This window comes from Siphateles boraxobius, unplaced genomic scaffold (assembly GCF_051911475.1).
Source record: "Siphateles boraxobius isolate OS27281-9 unplaced genomic scaffold, OSU_SipBor_1 61, whole genome shotgun sequence".
NCBI lineage: Eukaryota > Metazoa > Chordata > Actinopteri > Cypriniformes > Leuciscidae > Siphateles > Siphateles boraxobius.
Window position 1 is genome coordinate 9,128,819 of NW_027509188.1, and position 17,090 is coordinate 9,145,908.

At 37.6% G+C, this 17,090-nt stretch overlaps 1 protein-coding gene across 1 annotated transcript; it reads left to right on the forward strand.

The window, feature by feature from the left end:
• Positions 1–507: 507 nt before the first annotated feature.
• On the forward strand, positions 508–15,568 carry LOC143718347 (uncharacterized). Its single transcript, XM_077209433.1, has 3 exons — positions 508–563; positions 2,174–2,322; positions 12,403–15,568. Exons 2-3 carry the CDS (start codon positions 2,238–2,240, stop codon positions 13,413–13,415), a joined length of 1,098 nt encoding a protein of 365 aa, XP_077065548.1. The 5' UTR covers positions 508–563; positions 2,174–2,237; the 3' UTR covers positions 13,416–15,568.
• The last annotated feature ends 1,522 nt before the right edge of the window (positions 15,569–17,090 follow it).

Consider the following 17,090-nt stretch of genomic DNA (forward strand, 5'->3'; position numbering starts at 1 on the left):
CCATGACAACGACTGACAATGAACGCAGCTGCTCTTACCTCATGAGGAAACATGATGATTATAACGTTTATGATTATAACATGATGATTATAACGTAATGACTGAATTCAGGAGTTATTGATTAGCTAATTGTTGCTTAACACAATAAAAAATATGATATTACATACCGATTAGTTAACACATAGTAGTGACCGAATTGTTCATAAATAATTACCTATTAGTTCTGCAATAATTCCTTATTAATTATGCATTAAGTAAGATACAGTATTCTAAAGTGTTACCGAAAGTTCTTCTGAAGTGCGCTGACAAGTCATCCAATGAAACCAATGAACAGATTGAATTTAGGATTTTATTCCCAAACATTAATCAATGTAGTATGGTAAATGTGAACTAAACCACTGAATTAATAAGGATTGGGTTCCTCTGACACATTTTTATTTTATTTCAAATGTTTAGTATGCAAGTGATTTTAGCATATGAACGGAACTTTTATTTTGAAGTGACGATGTGACGTCATAAGGATGCGCCGCGCTCCTGCACTAGTGTTATTCGGCTGAAGAAAGGTTCGTGTTTTTAATCGTTTAAATCTAACGTTATGCAGACTGTCCTGATAATGGTATAGTTCATTTACATGAACTGTAAAACGATTTGAATATACCATTGTAATGCTTCATCTGACACGTTATTTTTATGAGTAAAGTGCATCCATACATGAGTAACAGTAAAATCAGTTCATTTTCAGTAACACGAGTGCAATTGTTTACTTAGGTAATTGCAAAGGTATGCTAAATAAATTATCACATGTTTATTTACTCATTTATATAATTATTTGTTTACTATCGCGGGAAATGACCGTCGCTGTTTATTATTTTGAAAGCATTGATCATTACAAAAAGTGAAATAAAAAACGTTTGACTTCTCTCCCTACATTAATCCTCTCAGACAGGAGAGCTGGATCTACCTCAACACATATCAACCGTCTTAATTTATTGCCTTAATATTGTTCTTGTGGGCCATACATTATAATGATTGACTAAAAAAAACTTGATTCTTCTATTTTCCTATATTCCTCTATTGAAATAAAGCTGCTATAGATTTTCATCGATGACTGATTATTGTGCTGGCCTATTAAAGACTATTATTATGTACCTAATAATCATATTATTAATTATTTGTTATAGTGATGTTTTTACTGTCAAATGTTAAAATGTTTTGTTAAAGTGTTATGGAAACAAAACAAAATGCTGACGAGTAATGGTCGTTTTCACCTCGGCTCAAACATAAGAATGATGCGTCTCTTTTATAACAAGCACCTCTTTACAATTCGTGATTTTAGATCAACTTAGATCAATTCTATTTAGATGCGGGATGTAGCCTAGTTTTGTAGTCTGTTTTTATACCTTTTCATCGGAGTCGTTGGGTATTATGTGGTGATGTCGTTATGAAATTAAGTAATTATGTAAGCTTTATTAATAATTTGATGATAATATTAGCAAGATAATAACAATAATGTGAAAACAAGCCAAATATGGCATCTGACCGTCGTCAATACACAATATCGTTGTCTATTGCCATATAGTCATCATCAGAGTTTGATCGCGACTTTCTTAAATCTGCAACCGTTAAATGTGCGCGTGTCTGACATGCCACACTTCATATTTAATATTTGTTTATATATATATTTTTATAAATATCGATTCCTCGATTAAATCCGAGTACTTGATTTAAACAAATCCTTGATTGCAATTTACCCGTGTTGAGTAACCAGTAAAATACCTGAAGTGGCTCATTCAACGGATGAGAATCCATGAGCCACATTATTTCACCATTTTCTAAGACTGCACAATGTATTAAAACCATTTTAAAACCCATACTATAGCATAGTGCTTTTGTGAATTCACAAAGGCGGAGTTTCAATTAAATAAATACATGCCCTGTGAGTTTAATATGCCCTTCATTGTTATCATATATGTATTTTAAGTCATTTTAAAGGCCACAAAAATATCCGATTAGCCGATTAATTGTCAAAATAATTAATTAAGGGCTGACGTACTTCACTACCGAGTGAACGAGACTTGAGGGAAGTCAACGAGGGAAGGTTAGATTTAAGAGACGCTAAGAGATTTAGTTTGGATGTGTTTTTCTTTCTGTTAATAATTCTCTTCTTAAACAGGACAAACACACACAAAAAAAACTCCCAGTGAAGCGACTGAGATCCACGTGAGACAAATATAGAGATGGCGTTTATTAAAGAGGAGAGTGAAGACATGAAGATTGAAGAAATATTCAGTGTGAAACATGAAGAAACTGAGGAACAAACAGGTTGGTTGATCTGGATGGTCTGTGGACTTCATCGCTGAAACTTAGACACTAGTGCTGTAACTCTGTTTTAACTGCATATAGTGCCTAATTTACTTAAAACGTCAAATAAAATTAGATTCAAACTTGAAGGATTTGCTATAGTGAGATTATTTATAATGTACAAACTACTCAAAATTCACTCTGATCAATTACAGCTTTTAAAAGCAAATAAGATTGAAACACATTTGTGTGGGCAGTGGGAGAGTCGTGCAATGAATGCTGTTTTTATATTTTGTGTGATGCACATAGAAGCTAATAATATTCAGAACATCATGAAATTCAGTGTGAAAAATGCTTTGTTTTCAAGCAAAATACCATAATGTGACTTCATGCACTTTGCCAGAACAAGTAGTATTTTAAGTTACTATAGGTTCTGACAAATGATAATTGCTGCAGTCTATTAAAATAAATGGTTTAATTTGAATTCATTAATAATAATAAAAAATAAGTTTGAATACAAGATTCACTCAAAGTCTTCACTTGTTTCATTACTGGATGAATGAGCCTTTTTTTTCTTTCTTTTTTAACCAAATCTCTTGAGTGAATAATTAAATGAAAAAAAAATTAACAGTGACTTGTCGCCGCCTACTTTTGTGACAATGCAACTGATACAATCTTTATTTGAATTGCCTAGTTACTTTCAAAATAATTTGGCCCTACTCTATTTTTATCGCTGCTGTAGACATCAGTGTTCATAGTATAATGATCTGAAATCTAAACTTTTATCCAAGGGTATTATATATTATATGCAGTACTGATTAACAAAATAGTCAGCTATAAAAAAAGACCTGAAATGGCATATGGGACTCGGATCGATTAATCTGTTCATTAAGAACCTTCTGCACGAAGCGATTCACTAGAATGAATCAAAGCTACAGATGTACCAACCGTTTTAGACTAACCTATTCAATCGAATAAATAGAAACTTAACAGCACTATTTAAGAGATGTTTACCTCCACTCACTTGTCAGTGTACAAATGTGACATTAAAAACAGAGATGGCCGCGCTACACCGCTACTCGTTGACGAAAAGTAGCTTTTTACTGGAAAAGCTTGTATTAAACAAGAACAAGAAGCTTTTATCTTTGAGAAGCTTTTAAAATTCTGCTTTTATGTATTTATATAGCACTGTTAAAACACAACCAAGGTTGAACCAAAGTGTTTTACATGCAGATTCTATAAAAAAACAAGAACACACAGACCAATAAATAGACAACATATAAAACATCACATCTAACCATTATAGGCTACTAACATTTAAATGATTTTTCAACAACTTCTTAAAAATGAGTAGTTTATGGTTCTCTAAGCGCAATGTTCTAGAAGGGTTGTTTGGGGTTAGAAGGTTTGCCAAATATGGTGGGGCCTGATTATTTAACGATTTATATACAAATAATAATATTTTATATCTAATTCTAAAATGGACCGGAAGCCAATTTAGAGACGCTAGTACAGGTGTAATTGATTTGTGTTCTTTACCCTCATTAAAAGCCTCGCAGCAGCATTTTGCACCGATTGTAATCGAGGCAAAGATGCAGCGTTGATGCCACAGTACAGAGAGTTACAGAAGTCCAGTCGTGTTAAAATAAAGGGATGGATTAGTCTTTTGAAATCTTTATTTGATAAAAATGGCTTAGTTTTTGCTAATAAATGCAGATTATAAAAACAAGCCCCAAGCGGTTGTTTTCGAGTGAGATGCCATTGGACTTGAATCTAATATAATTTGAGTTATTTGGGTGGCCGAATATAATAACCTCTGTTTTTTTCCTCATTTGGCGTTAAAAAGTTTTTGACCATCCTGTTTTTAACGTCCTTTAAACACACTAAAAGTAGGACTGTTCGATTCCGGACTTTTTGGAATCGATTCCGATTCCTGTTTCTGGAATCGAAAAGAATCGATTCCTCACTGTTATTTTTTTAAATACTAACACCGTGTCTAACATTGTTGCGTCTTACCGTGCCACACAGTGAGAAACTCTCTACACCGGGCGTGACAAAGCGACTGTTGCAAATCCATTTGTCCTTCCTATATATTATTGGTAGTGCTGCTTGGTGCTAGATAGAATGAGGCATTTACTTCCATGCATGAAAACGGGTCTGGGGTGAAATAGGTGAGAAGGATATTACCCCTCTAGGGGATTCCGGGGGCATGCTCCCCTGGAAGAAAATTTTAAATATTCCATATTTTAAAGCATCAATCTGGTGCATTTTGAGATGCATTTTTTGCCAACCTGGGGAGGGCTGGAGAAACTTAACTTCAGCCATGAGTCAAAAATGTTATGGCCTTAGCGTAGCGTTAGCTATAAAAATCAAGCAGAATTTCTATAACTCTGTGTTGAACTGATAATCACTCTTTTGTGTGTTAAACACAATCTACTACAGACAACTTCATTATAAAGAGAAAAGCAACAAATCAAAAAAAAAATTATTAGTATTATATTCTAAACTAGATTAGTGGATAACTCAGTAAAATTTAGTCTAGAAAAACAATTGTATAAAATCTGAACATTTAGTAAAAAAAACATTTACTGGGGAGCAAATAAGAGACAATAGCCTAAGTGTAGCACTAAATCTGGCAAACGTTACACATTGCTCTTTGTTTGTTGTAAAATACATTCATGAAAAACAAGATAAAAATCAGAAAGATCAATTTTATATATATATATATACATTCACCTAAAGGATTATTAGGTCAGAGGAGAATGGGCCGACTGATTCAAGCTGATAGAAGAGCAACTTTGACTGAAATAAGCACTCGTTACAACCGAGGTATGCAGCAAAGCATTTGTGAAGCCAAAACACGCACAACCTTGAGGCGGATGGGCTACAACAGCAGAGGACCCCACCGGGTACCACTCATCCCCACTACAAATAGGAAAAAGAGGCTACAATTTGCAAGAGCTCACCAAAATTGTACAGTTGAAGACTGGAAAAATGTTGCCTGGTCTGATGAGTCTCGATTTCTGTTGAGACATTCAGATGATAGAGTCAGAATTTGGCGTAAACAGAATGAGAACATGGATCCATCATGCCTTGTTACCACTGTGCAGGCTGGTGGTGGTGCTGGTGTAATGGTGTGGGGGATGTTTTCTTGGCACACTTTAGGCCCCTTAGTGCCAATTGGGCATCGTTTAAATGCCACGGCCTACCTGAGCATTGTTTCTGGCCATGTCCATCCCTTTATGGCCTGAGCATTGTTTCTGGCCATGTCCATCCCTTTTATGGCCTTTATATATATATATATATATATATAATATATATATATATATATATATATATGTATACCGTGAGGAAAATAAGTATTTGAACACCCTGCTATTTTGCAAGCTCTCCCACTTAGAAATCATGGAGGGGTCTGAAATTGTCTCTCACAGTGGATATGCACCTACGATGACAATCTAAAATTTAAAAATCCAGAAATCACAATGTATGATTTTTGTAACTATTTATTTGTATGATACAGCTGCAAATAAGTATTTGAACACCTGAGAAAATCAATGTTAATATTTGGTACAGTAGCCTTTGTTTGCAATTACAGAGGTCAAAAGTTTCCTGTAGTTTTTCACCAGGTTTGCACACACTGCAGGAGGGATTTTGGCCCACTCCTCCACACAGATCTTCTCTAGATCAGTCAGGTTTCTGGGGTGTCGCTGAGAAACACGGAGTTTGAGCTCCCTCCAAAGATTCTCTATTGGGTTTGGGTAAAACACCCCCAAAGCATGATGCTACCACCCCCATGCTTCACAGTAGGGATGGTGTTCTTGGGAAGGTACTCATCATTCTTCTTCCTCCAAACACGGCAAGTGGAATTATGACCAAAAAGTTCTATTTTGGTCTCATCTGACCACATGACTTTCTCCCATGACTCCTCTGGATCATCCAAATGGTCATTGGCAAACTTAAGACGGGACTTGACATGTGCTGGTTTAAGCAGGGGAACCTTCCGTGCCATGCATGATTTCAAACCATGACGTCTTAGTGTATTACCAACAGTAACCTTGGAAAATGTGGTCCCAGCTCTTTTCAGGTCATTGACCAGCTCCTCCCGTGTAGTTCTGGGCTTATTTTTTCACCTTTCTTAGGATCATTGAGACCCCACAAGGTGAGATCTTGCATGGAGCCCCAGTCCGAGGGAGATTGACAGTCATGTTTAGCTTCTTCCATTTTCTAATGATTGCTCCAACAGTGGACCATTTTTCACCAAGCTGCTTGGCAATTTCCCTGTAGCCCTTTCCAGCCTTGTGGAGGTGTACAATTTTGTCTCTAGTGTCTTTGGACAGCTCTTTTGTCTTGGCCATGTTAGTAGTTGGATTCTTACTGATTGTATGGGGTGGACAGGTGTCTTTATGCAGCTAACAACCTTAAACAGGTGCATCTAATTTAGGATAATAAATGGAGTGGAGATGGACATTTTAAAGGCAGACTAACAGGTCTTTGAGGGTCAGAATTCTAGCTGATAGACAGGTGTTCAAATACTTATTTGCAGCTGTATCATACAAATAAATAGTTAAAAAATCATACATTGTGATTTCTGTATTATTATTTTTTTTAGATTATGTCCCTCACAGTGGACATGCACCTACGATGACAATTTCAGACCCCTCCATGATTTCTAAGTGGGAGAACTTGCAAAGTAGCAGGGTGTTCAAATACTTATTTTCCTCACTGTATATATATATATATATATATATATATATATATATATATATATATATATATATATATATATACATACAGTCTACTATAAAATTAAGAATTTTTTTTAAATGTATAGCACAGCTGTTTAATGAGGCACCAACATATGATGGATAGGACAGAACAGAAAAAAAGGCTATTAATATTCTTTCATTGAGCAAAAGTATTATGATATGATTATGAAAGACTCCATACAGTGCGGCACAAAGCGCTTATGCGCATCCCGAACGCAGAATGATGCGCTTGAAGCAACACTGAGTCACAGCACACAGCTCTTCCATTTCCGCATTGAAAAGTTCTAAGCACAAAAGAAAGACATAGATGCATAGTGTATTATACAGTATCTATCTATGCAATCGTTTATTGATTTCTTTTAACAGTTTTAAATTTCAGTTACTGTGCGCGTGAAGAACAATTATAGTGTTCTCCTGTGTTGTGATCTAACAGACACACGGTTGAAAGGAACATTACTAAGGTAACGTTACAGCAATACAGTCCAGCAAGAAAGTCATTTTATGCGAAACCATAGAGCTTTATCTACGGTTCAAGTATAATAATAGTAACACGGAATCATCTTAGAGAGCGTTTCATCGTTGACCGTCGTAACCGAACGCGACGCGCTGTTTGAACGCTGAATGGAGAATGACTGACAGACGCAGCGGAGGGAAAAGTTTACTTGAACTTGAATTTAATGACTTGAATATTCATTTGATTGTTTTTGTCGATTGATTTCATAAATCAGATTTATTACTTGTCCTAAACCAGTAAGATCAAACCCCAACGAGTAAGATCAAACCCCGCCAAGCAACCGATTCTAAAGATTTCATTGGGTCAGTCATTGCACTGATTGCCTACACAATGCTGAAATAATCATCCTACCCTAAAACATACAATCTACCCTAAACCATACTGTGTCACGACTGGATCCATTTATTTAGTCTGAACTTTATTTCTTTACAGGTGACATGATTGTGTTGACAAATGAAATCGGCTACAGGCCGCGGTTTGTGTTTGAAAACAAATCTTTAGAGCAGGAGTCGATTCCCCTTAATGGAATCGATTCCAACCTTTGAAATCGACTCTCAATTCCCAACGCCTCGGAATCGATTATTTTTGGAATCGATTCCCAGCCCTATCTAAAAGTGACTTGAATGAATTGGTAGAACGCCTGAGTGGTAGATACATTTGCGTGTCGTCTGCATAACAATGAAATGACACTCCATACTTTCTGAAAAGGCTACCCAAGGGGAGCAAATATAAAGAAAAAAGTATGGGAGAAAGAATGGACCCTTGCGGAACCCCCCAAGGAAGAGTTTTTTTTTTACCCGAGGTCATATTACTATAATTAACTGAGAAACATCTACCACTCAAATAGGACTGAAACCATTTCAAGAATATGACTTTTAGACCTACTGCCTTTCATTTTTCATCACTTCATTTTGTAGAAGTTATTCACACACAGATCACAAGACTATGTTGTTTTTACCTTAGAATAAACAATCACTGTACAAATAAAACCGTTTCTAGGTGGAATTTTATTCTAGGTAAAGTCCATCATAGAAGACTGATGCAGAAATTTAGGGTGGAAATTCTGAGGATAAGACAGGGTGGCAAAAAGAATAACATTAGCATAGATGCCATTCAGAGATAAAGAGCCAGAGAAATTTTGGAACTATTAGTGGGAAAACAAAAGTCGGCACACTAAGGCTCCAAAAAGGCACCAATTTAATAATAGACTCTTACACAGGTGACGTTTTGAGCCCGCTGGCTCTTCATCAAAAAATTGAACTTTTATTTTACAGTCCCCATGTATATGTACTTATAGCTAGGTCTGGGACGGTACCGCAATACCGTGGTCACCTGACACCTACCGCGGGTCTAAGCTCATCACCGCAAAAAAAAAAAACATTGGCCTGCACGTGTGCACGTTGTGTCTAATGACATGGATTAATTTATTCTATTGACATTGTGACACTTGACAAATTACATTTGTTTAACCAAAAGCGGAAATCGCTGTGATCTAGCCATGTCTCGTTGAAAGTATATTTTCCACACATAACCGAACTTTACCAAATGCAATACCTGCCCGCGAAATACAACTGTGTCTCCTTAGAGTTTATCACAGGATTTGTTGTTTTATCACCACGTATGTACCAACACCAGTATCCCCCTGAAAGAACTACAACACACCGAAATACACTGAACAAAATTAAAAACACAACACTTTTGTTTTTGCCCCCATATTTCATGAGCTGATCTCAAAGATCTAAGACTTTTTCTATGTACACAAAAGGCCTATTTATCTCAAATATTGTTCACAAATATGTCTTAATGGGGTGGTCCAAAAACCAGTCAGTATCTGGTGTGACGACCATTTGCCTCATGCAGTGCAACACATCTCCTTCGCATAGAGTTCCCGCATCCCGCAAGAACCGGGATGTCTTCAGCTTCCAGGAATTGTTTACAGATCCTTGCAACATTATCATGCTGCAACTTGAGGTGATGGTCATGCATGAAGTGCACAACAATGGGCCTCAGGATCTCGTTACGGTATCTCTGTGCATTCAAAATGCCATCAATAAAATGCACCCGTGTTCACTGTTCATAGCATACGCCTGCCAATACCATAACCCCACCGCCACCATGGGCGACTCGACCACAACGTTGACATTAGCAAAAAGTGTTGCGCTTATAATTTTGTTCAGTTTAAATAACTTTAAAGGTAAAATATATTGTTACCTTTAAATAAAATTAGTCATACCATGAAACAGAATTTTGGTCATACCACTCACTCCTATAATCCACAGTGGAATGCACCGGATACAAACAAATAATGCACTGCTGAGACCTTCACGTTGTTGAAAAAAAAAAAAAAAGTTCATGACCCCTTTAATATTGTTTAACAAGCTGTTTTATTGACTTATTTTCGCTGTAAAACACAGCGATTGCATGAGATGTGATTCAGTAAGTTGTACTGTATGTTTCAACATACCTTCTGATGTTCATTCATGTTTGTTTATTTGAGGCTGTAACTACTAGTAAAGAGGAAGAGACGCTCGATTCAAATGAGATTAAAAGACTATTTAGAAACAAAAATATTTCTCTAATTTTTATTGTCGACATTGTCAATAATGACTACTACTCGTTTCAGCCCTTATGGACAACTATCACAAAACCTTAAATACCCTATATTGCCAAAAGTCTTGGAACGTCTGCCTTTACATGCACATGAACTTTAATAACATCCTATTCCTGATAGAGTTTAATGTGGAGTTGACCCATCCTTTGCAGCTATAACAGCTTCAACTCTTCTGGGAAGGCTTTCCACAAAGTTTAGGAGTGCGTTTACGGGAATGTTTGACCATTCTTCTAGAAGCGCATTTGTGAGGTCAGGCTCTGATTTTGTACAAGAAGACCTGGCTCGCAGTCTACGCTCTAATTCATCCCAAAGGTTTTCTATTGGGTTGAGGTCAGGACTCTGTGCAGGGCAGTCAAGTTCCTCCACACCAAACTCGCTCATCCATGTCTTTATGGACCTGCTTTGTGCACTGGTGCGCAGTCATGTTTGAACAGGAATATCCCCAAACTGTTTCCACAAAGTTGGGAGCATGAAACTGTCCAAAAATGTCTTGGTATGCTGAAGCTTGAAGAGTTTCTTTCACTCCCTGAAAACAACCCCACACCATAATCCTCCACCAAACTTTACATTTGGCACAATGCAGTCAGGCAAGTACCATTCTCCTTGCAACCGCCAAACCCAGACTAGTCCTTCAGATTGACAGAAAGAAAGCGTGATTCGTCCCTCCAGAGAACACGTCTCCACTGGCGTCCAGTGGTAATGTGCTTTACACCACTGCATCCGACGCTTTGCATTGCACTTGGTGATGTAAGGCTTGGATGCCCAGAATGTTGACGACTTCTGCGCACTGTGCGCCTCAGCATGCGCTGATCCCATTCTGTGATGGCTGAGTTGCTGTTCCCAATTACTTCCACTTTGTTTTAATGCCACTAACAATTGCCGTGGAATATTTAGTAGTGAGGGAATTTCATGAATGGACTTATTGCACAGGTGGAAACCTCATACCACGCTTGAATTCACTGAGCTCCTGAGAGTGACCCATTCTTTCACAAATGTTTGTAGAAGCAGTCTGCATGCCTAGGTGCTTTAATTTATACAACTGTGGCGATGGAAGTGATTGGAACACCTGAATTCAATGATTTGGGACATTGTGCCAATACTTTTGCCAATATAGTGAATAACGTTCAAACAAAGCTGACCTGAATATTCAACAATGTAATTTTCATAAATTGTAACGTATAAAATCATTATATGCACATGCTTTGTGATAATTTGGTCACTGAAATGAATTATATTATTTCCGGGGGAAAAAATCATGACCAGAAATCAGGCCATGGCTACTACACATTTTCCAAGAGTGTGATGTCAAAGTTCCTTACTTCTTCTGAACCAGATATCCCCACAGGGCCTATGGTCCTATGGTCCTATTGTTCGTCTTAGGATTATTATTATGCTTTTGGGGCTCTTAACATGCTTTAAAACACGCTAAATTTTCATGTCATAATCGTTTGCCATTGCTGCATCACACATAGCTGTATGGATTTGTATTCTTACATGTATTGTTCTCATCGACACACAACTTCCACACTGACAATTATTAGCTCAGACCAACAATAAGGTTTTGAGGCTTTGTATATTTAGATGTTCCGATGCTCTTAACATGTTTAAAATTTCATGAAATTCTGCACACACACCAGAGTTGTCCACCATTGGTTGTATGAAACAGCTAAGACATGGATGTAGAGCAGGGGCAGTAACTTCAGACCTGTAGGGTCACTGTCCAGCTAAGTTTAATTCTGTGGTGTTCTAGATATAAATACAAAGCCAGGCCACAGCAGGTGAACGGGTTGAACATGTCTCATTTATTATTCAGTCACACAACTCGTGCTCATCCTTCAACTATTTCTATGCTTCTTCTATTTGTATCTCCCTCTTAATACTTACTTCCCACTATAGGTCTCAGTAAGTATTGCACTGAATAACAGGACGCCACAAATTCCATCCCTAATGAAATACACCTACCTGTGTGTTCAAGAAAGATTAGATTGTTCAGTTGTGTTTGATTAGTTTGAATCTCACATATCTTTCAATTTACCCACTTAAATGCATCTGCCCAACGGGTGACGATGGTGCCGTAGTGCTTGATTCTGTTGACACTTTTTTATAGCTATATTGATGTTTTTGATGCTTTAAAATGTTTTGCTCCCTGTTACTTTGTGTCATTAAACTGGGGTTAACATGTATTTGTCTCTTTTTTTTTGCCTTAGATCGGATCATGCTAAAAGAGGAGATTCAAGATCTGAATGATACAGTAGAGAAAGATCAGTTTGAGAAACATTATTTCACAACTGGAGAATCATTAAGTTGCTCACAGACTGAAAAGACTTCACCAAAAAGTGGCCAAAAGACAGCAAATAGAAGTTATTTCACCTGCCAACAGTGTGGAAAGAGTTTCACTCAAAAAGGAAATCTTAAAACTCACATGAGAATGCACACGGGAGAGAAGCCATACACATGTCAACATTGTGGAAAGAGTTTCACACATCAAGGAACCCTTTATACCCACATTAAAGTTCACACTGGAAAGAGCATTTACACCTGTAAACTGTGTGGAAAAACCTTGAATCGAAAAGGAAATCTTAACACTCACATGAGAATTCACACTGGAGAGAAGCCATACACATGTCAACAGTGTGGAAAGAGTTTCACACATCAAGGAACCCTTTATACCCACATTAAAGTTCACACTGGAGAGAGCCTTTACACCTGCAAACTGTGTGGAAAAACCTTGAGTCGAAAAGGAAATCTTAACACTCACATGAGAGTTCACACTGGAGAGAAACCTTTCACGTGTGATCAGTGTGGAAAATGTTTCACACGTAAAGAGAGCCTTAATAACCACGTGAGGGTTCATGTAAAAGAGAGCTGTTGTATATGCCGTAAGTGCGGAAGGAGTTTCACAGACAAGAAACAACTTAAGAGGCACGTAAAAACTCACACCGGAGAGAAGCCTTACATGTGCCATTACTGTGGAATGAGCTGCGCAAACAATACAAACCTTGAAGTCCATGTGAGAGTTCACACTGGAGAGAAGCCTTACAGCTGCAAACAGTGTGGAAAGTGTTTCAATCGAAAAGAAAGTCTTAAGACTCACATGAGAGTTCACACTGGAGAGAAGCCTTTCACCTGCAAACTGTGTGGAAAGAGTTTTACACATAAAGGAACCTGTTATAGCCACATGAAAGTTCACACTGGAGGGAAGCGTTTCACCTATCTTTAGTGTAAGAAGAGATTCAGCATTAAATAGATCTGAAAAGTCATTTGCAGACTAGTTCAAGAAATTGCAGTGTTCTGATTTTCAACAACTTTAAGTCCATTTATGCCTGGTTTCACAGACAGAGTTTAGATTAAGCCAGGATTAGGCTTTAGTTCAATCAGGGCCTTCAAGTAGCTTTTATATACCTGCCTTAGCTTTTATAGAACCATTGATTTAAAATTGCTGGGCGGCAGTGGCTCAGTGGTTCATGTAGGTTGTTTACAAACCGAAAGGTTGGTGGTTCGATCCCCGGTTCCACCTGACCAAGTGTCGAGGTGTCCATGAGCAAGACACCTAACCCCAGCTGCTCCCGACGAGTGGTGGTGGTCTCGGTCCAGTTCCAAATGAGAGCATGCTCTCTCCGCAGGAACCATCTTGTAGCACATCTTCGTCTTTGCAAAATCCAAATTTCAACATAGTATAGATCAGGGATGGGCAACTCCGGTCCTCGAGGGCCACTGTGCTGCAGTGTTTAGCTCCAACCCCAATTAAACACACCTGAACAAGTTAATCAATATTTTCAGGATTACTTAAAAATAATTTTTTTCAGGGCTGGAGCTAAACTCTGCAGGACAGTGGCCCTCGAGGACTGGAGTTGCCCATCCCTGGTATAGATGACTGTGGCAAGCAGGACGAGGCTGAGAGCCGTGAGAAAACGGTGCAAGGCCGGTGGCGTGATTACCAACGTCGTATCTCTCACGAAGGAGCTACAAAAGCATAAAAGGAAGAGAACGATGACAGTGAATGACGAGAGAAGACCAAGCCTGGACTTTTGTTATCTTTTGTTTATGTGTGTGTGGCAGTCGTCCGTGAAGGGCTATCGTTTTTACTTTGGTTTTGTGTTTTTTATTATTATTAAATTGTTTATATGTTCACTGGTTCCCGCCACCTCCTTCCCATAACAACATACTTTGTTACAATGACATTGTATCATAATATGCTCATAAGTTTCTTCATATTGCGTTAGTAGCTGATAACACCAAATCAGTACAAATAAAAATTGCACTACGCATGATTAGCCTGTTTTGGCACTTCCTTCTTTCTCCTGTTTGAGAATTTCTGTCCAACGAATGGATGGCTTTAGCACACGTGTGGTTGTGTTTATAAATTTTGGTTCACTTCCAGAAAGGGCAGTGTAAAAGCAAACCACACACAAAAAAAAAAAATTCAACATTGTATTTGGTCTGGACCAAAGCAAGTGATCTAGTGGACTTTACTGGTGTAAACTTTGACTTTCCCTAAGATATGTCAATGCTAGTTGCTTTCAGTTAAAACAGCTTTAACATGCATTTTAGTCAGGGATAGGGTAAAGTCTTGTCTGTGAAACTGTGAAGAAGTCTTAAAAATCATAAATAGTAGGGGAAAGTCTTAACTGTTTGCAAAGATTTCTAATTTTTTAAGCACAAACAGGAGACGCTCGGAAAAGGCAAACATGATTTTGTCTGGAGATTGTGATGGTTACTGATTTGCATAACAGAGCTGCTGGAGTGATTCGGGTGTGTTTAGTTGGACAAGAAGTAATAGGGGAAATGTAAATTTACCAGCAAGTGGCTTGAAAATATTAAATTCTCGGGCTGGTTAGAACCAGTACCAGTAAATTATTTGAATTACTTTATTTTGTATTGAATGCTATTTATTCCATATCTAAATCTAGATTATATGAAACATTATTATTCTAATGATAAGACAACTGACATACTTTAGTGTATAAGAACATAGTTAGTCTCTGGACTAACTGGAGTGTTGAGTAAGAAAAAAAAATCACAGGACAGGTTAATTACTTTTGGAGACTGGCTCCATTTATCTTCAAAACAAAATAAACAAATACATTCTTTTCTAAGGGTGCTGTGATTGATCGATCGCCGATCATAATTGGCCAATAATTGCTTTGGGATGTTTGATCGGCGGTCTCTATAAAGGCAGATCCAGAAAAGCCGATCAGCTGACGGAAAACTCGCGAGACAATTTTTAACGGCTTCACTGGTATGGCAATTCTACAAGGTGTGTGAAAAAGACAATTCATCAGCAATCTGCAATGTGTGTACCATGCCGCTGCCCGCTTGTCAAACTGTGCAGCCTCCCTGCTCAACCCGTAAATAAATGCATCAATCCGCAAATTTTGAGTTTTGAGTTCTTAAATCGTATAGTGGTAGATCTTTTGCCAAGCTTTTCAGAGGTTACGGGTTGTAATCCGAACTCGTATAGTTTTTTTTTCTCTCTCATCAAAACTGAATATGTTCATCAGTGGTTACAGTCTATATCAAGCAGGGACACGTTTGTGAGCATTTTATTTTGTGATTTCACCGGAATAAGTAGGTATAAATAGGTCCGCAACGGCGCTTTGTATTTCTCTACCTCACTCTCACTCTCCCTCTCTCTTATTCTTTAAATGCCCACAAAAATCTGAGTGAGCATCCCAGAAAAAAGCAAAGTTATAGATAGATACAGATATGGAAGTTGTTAGTTATTTGTATTTTTTGTTGCTGTGCATTTGTTGCTGTGTACTACTTGTGGTACTTTAAGTGTATTGTAAAAACTGATGGCTGACTGACTCAAAACAATATTTTGGCTATAGCCTTTTTTGTTGCAGTTTTTAGTTTATAGTAGTCTAAAGCTAAATTGACTAACAGGACTCAGATGTTCTGTCTTTTATATTTTTTAAATTTTTTAATTTTATATTCTACAGGAAAGTTGTATTTGTCAAGCCCTAAACTGTTCCCAATAACCAAGCACAGGCTGCCATGTTAAGTTAATATGCTGGACATGTTGCTTGCAAATAAATACACAGGTGTCAATTCATGATAATTGTCTTCTCTTAATTGTAATACTTAATGTACATTGTTGTTAAATATGGTTTAATAAATAATGCTACATGATAAGTAGAAGGCTTCAAATAGACCCTGTAATCGGTGATCGGTGTCGGGTGATACAGCTTCCAGTAATCGGTGATCGCCCCCAAAAATCCTGATCGGAGCACCCCTATTAATTTCCCTTATATATTAATGTGGAAAACCTGCCATTTTGAAAAAGTTAGTGACTCAGAGTCTAAACTTAACGTAGCTCCTGGAGCAAATGGTGAAACTCGCCATACTGGGTACGCCTCTGGAGGGTCTGGTGGATCCAAGTACGGCGACGATGATCCCTATGCCGCTGTTCTGCTCTCCAGAGCAGTAACTCTCTTGATGAATGCTCGATAAACATCAGCCATCTTGCAAACAGACAACAGCCTAGCACAGTGGTTCTCAACCTTTTTTGGCCCAGCGCCCCCTTTCCAAGATCCAGAACCCTGACCGCCCCCCACCACCACCAAAAAAGGGCTAAATGTCTTTATTGAATGTATGCTGATTATCATTCTGTTATAATAATAATAATAATAAAAACAATAATAATGTGTATGATTGACGTCCTTATTTTCTTCTTAAAATTATAATTATCATTATTATTATTATGAAATCCGTAACTTTAAGTATTTAAATTGTGAAACATTTATGTATTGAGTCAGTATATCCATTTTCAAAACCGTGCTTTTGTCTTATTCTGAATTACTAAAGTACACCTAATAAGTGTACATAAGGGCCGCATCGTTTTCTCCTTTCCACAAGCGCTTGCGCTCCCGTCTGTTGTTGCTAAGAAAGCATG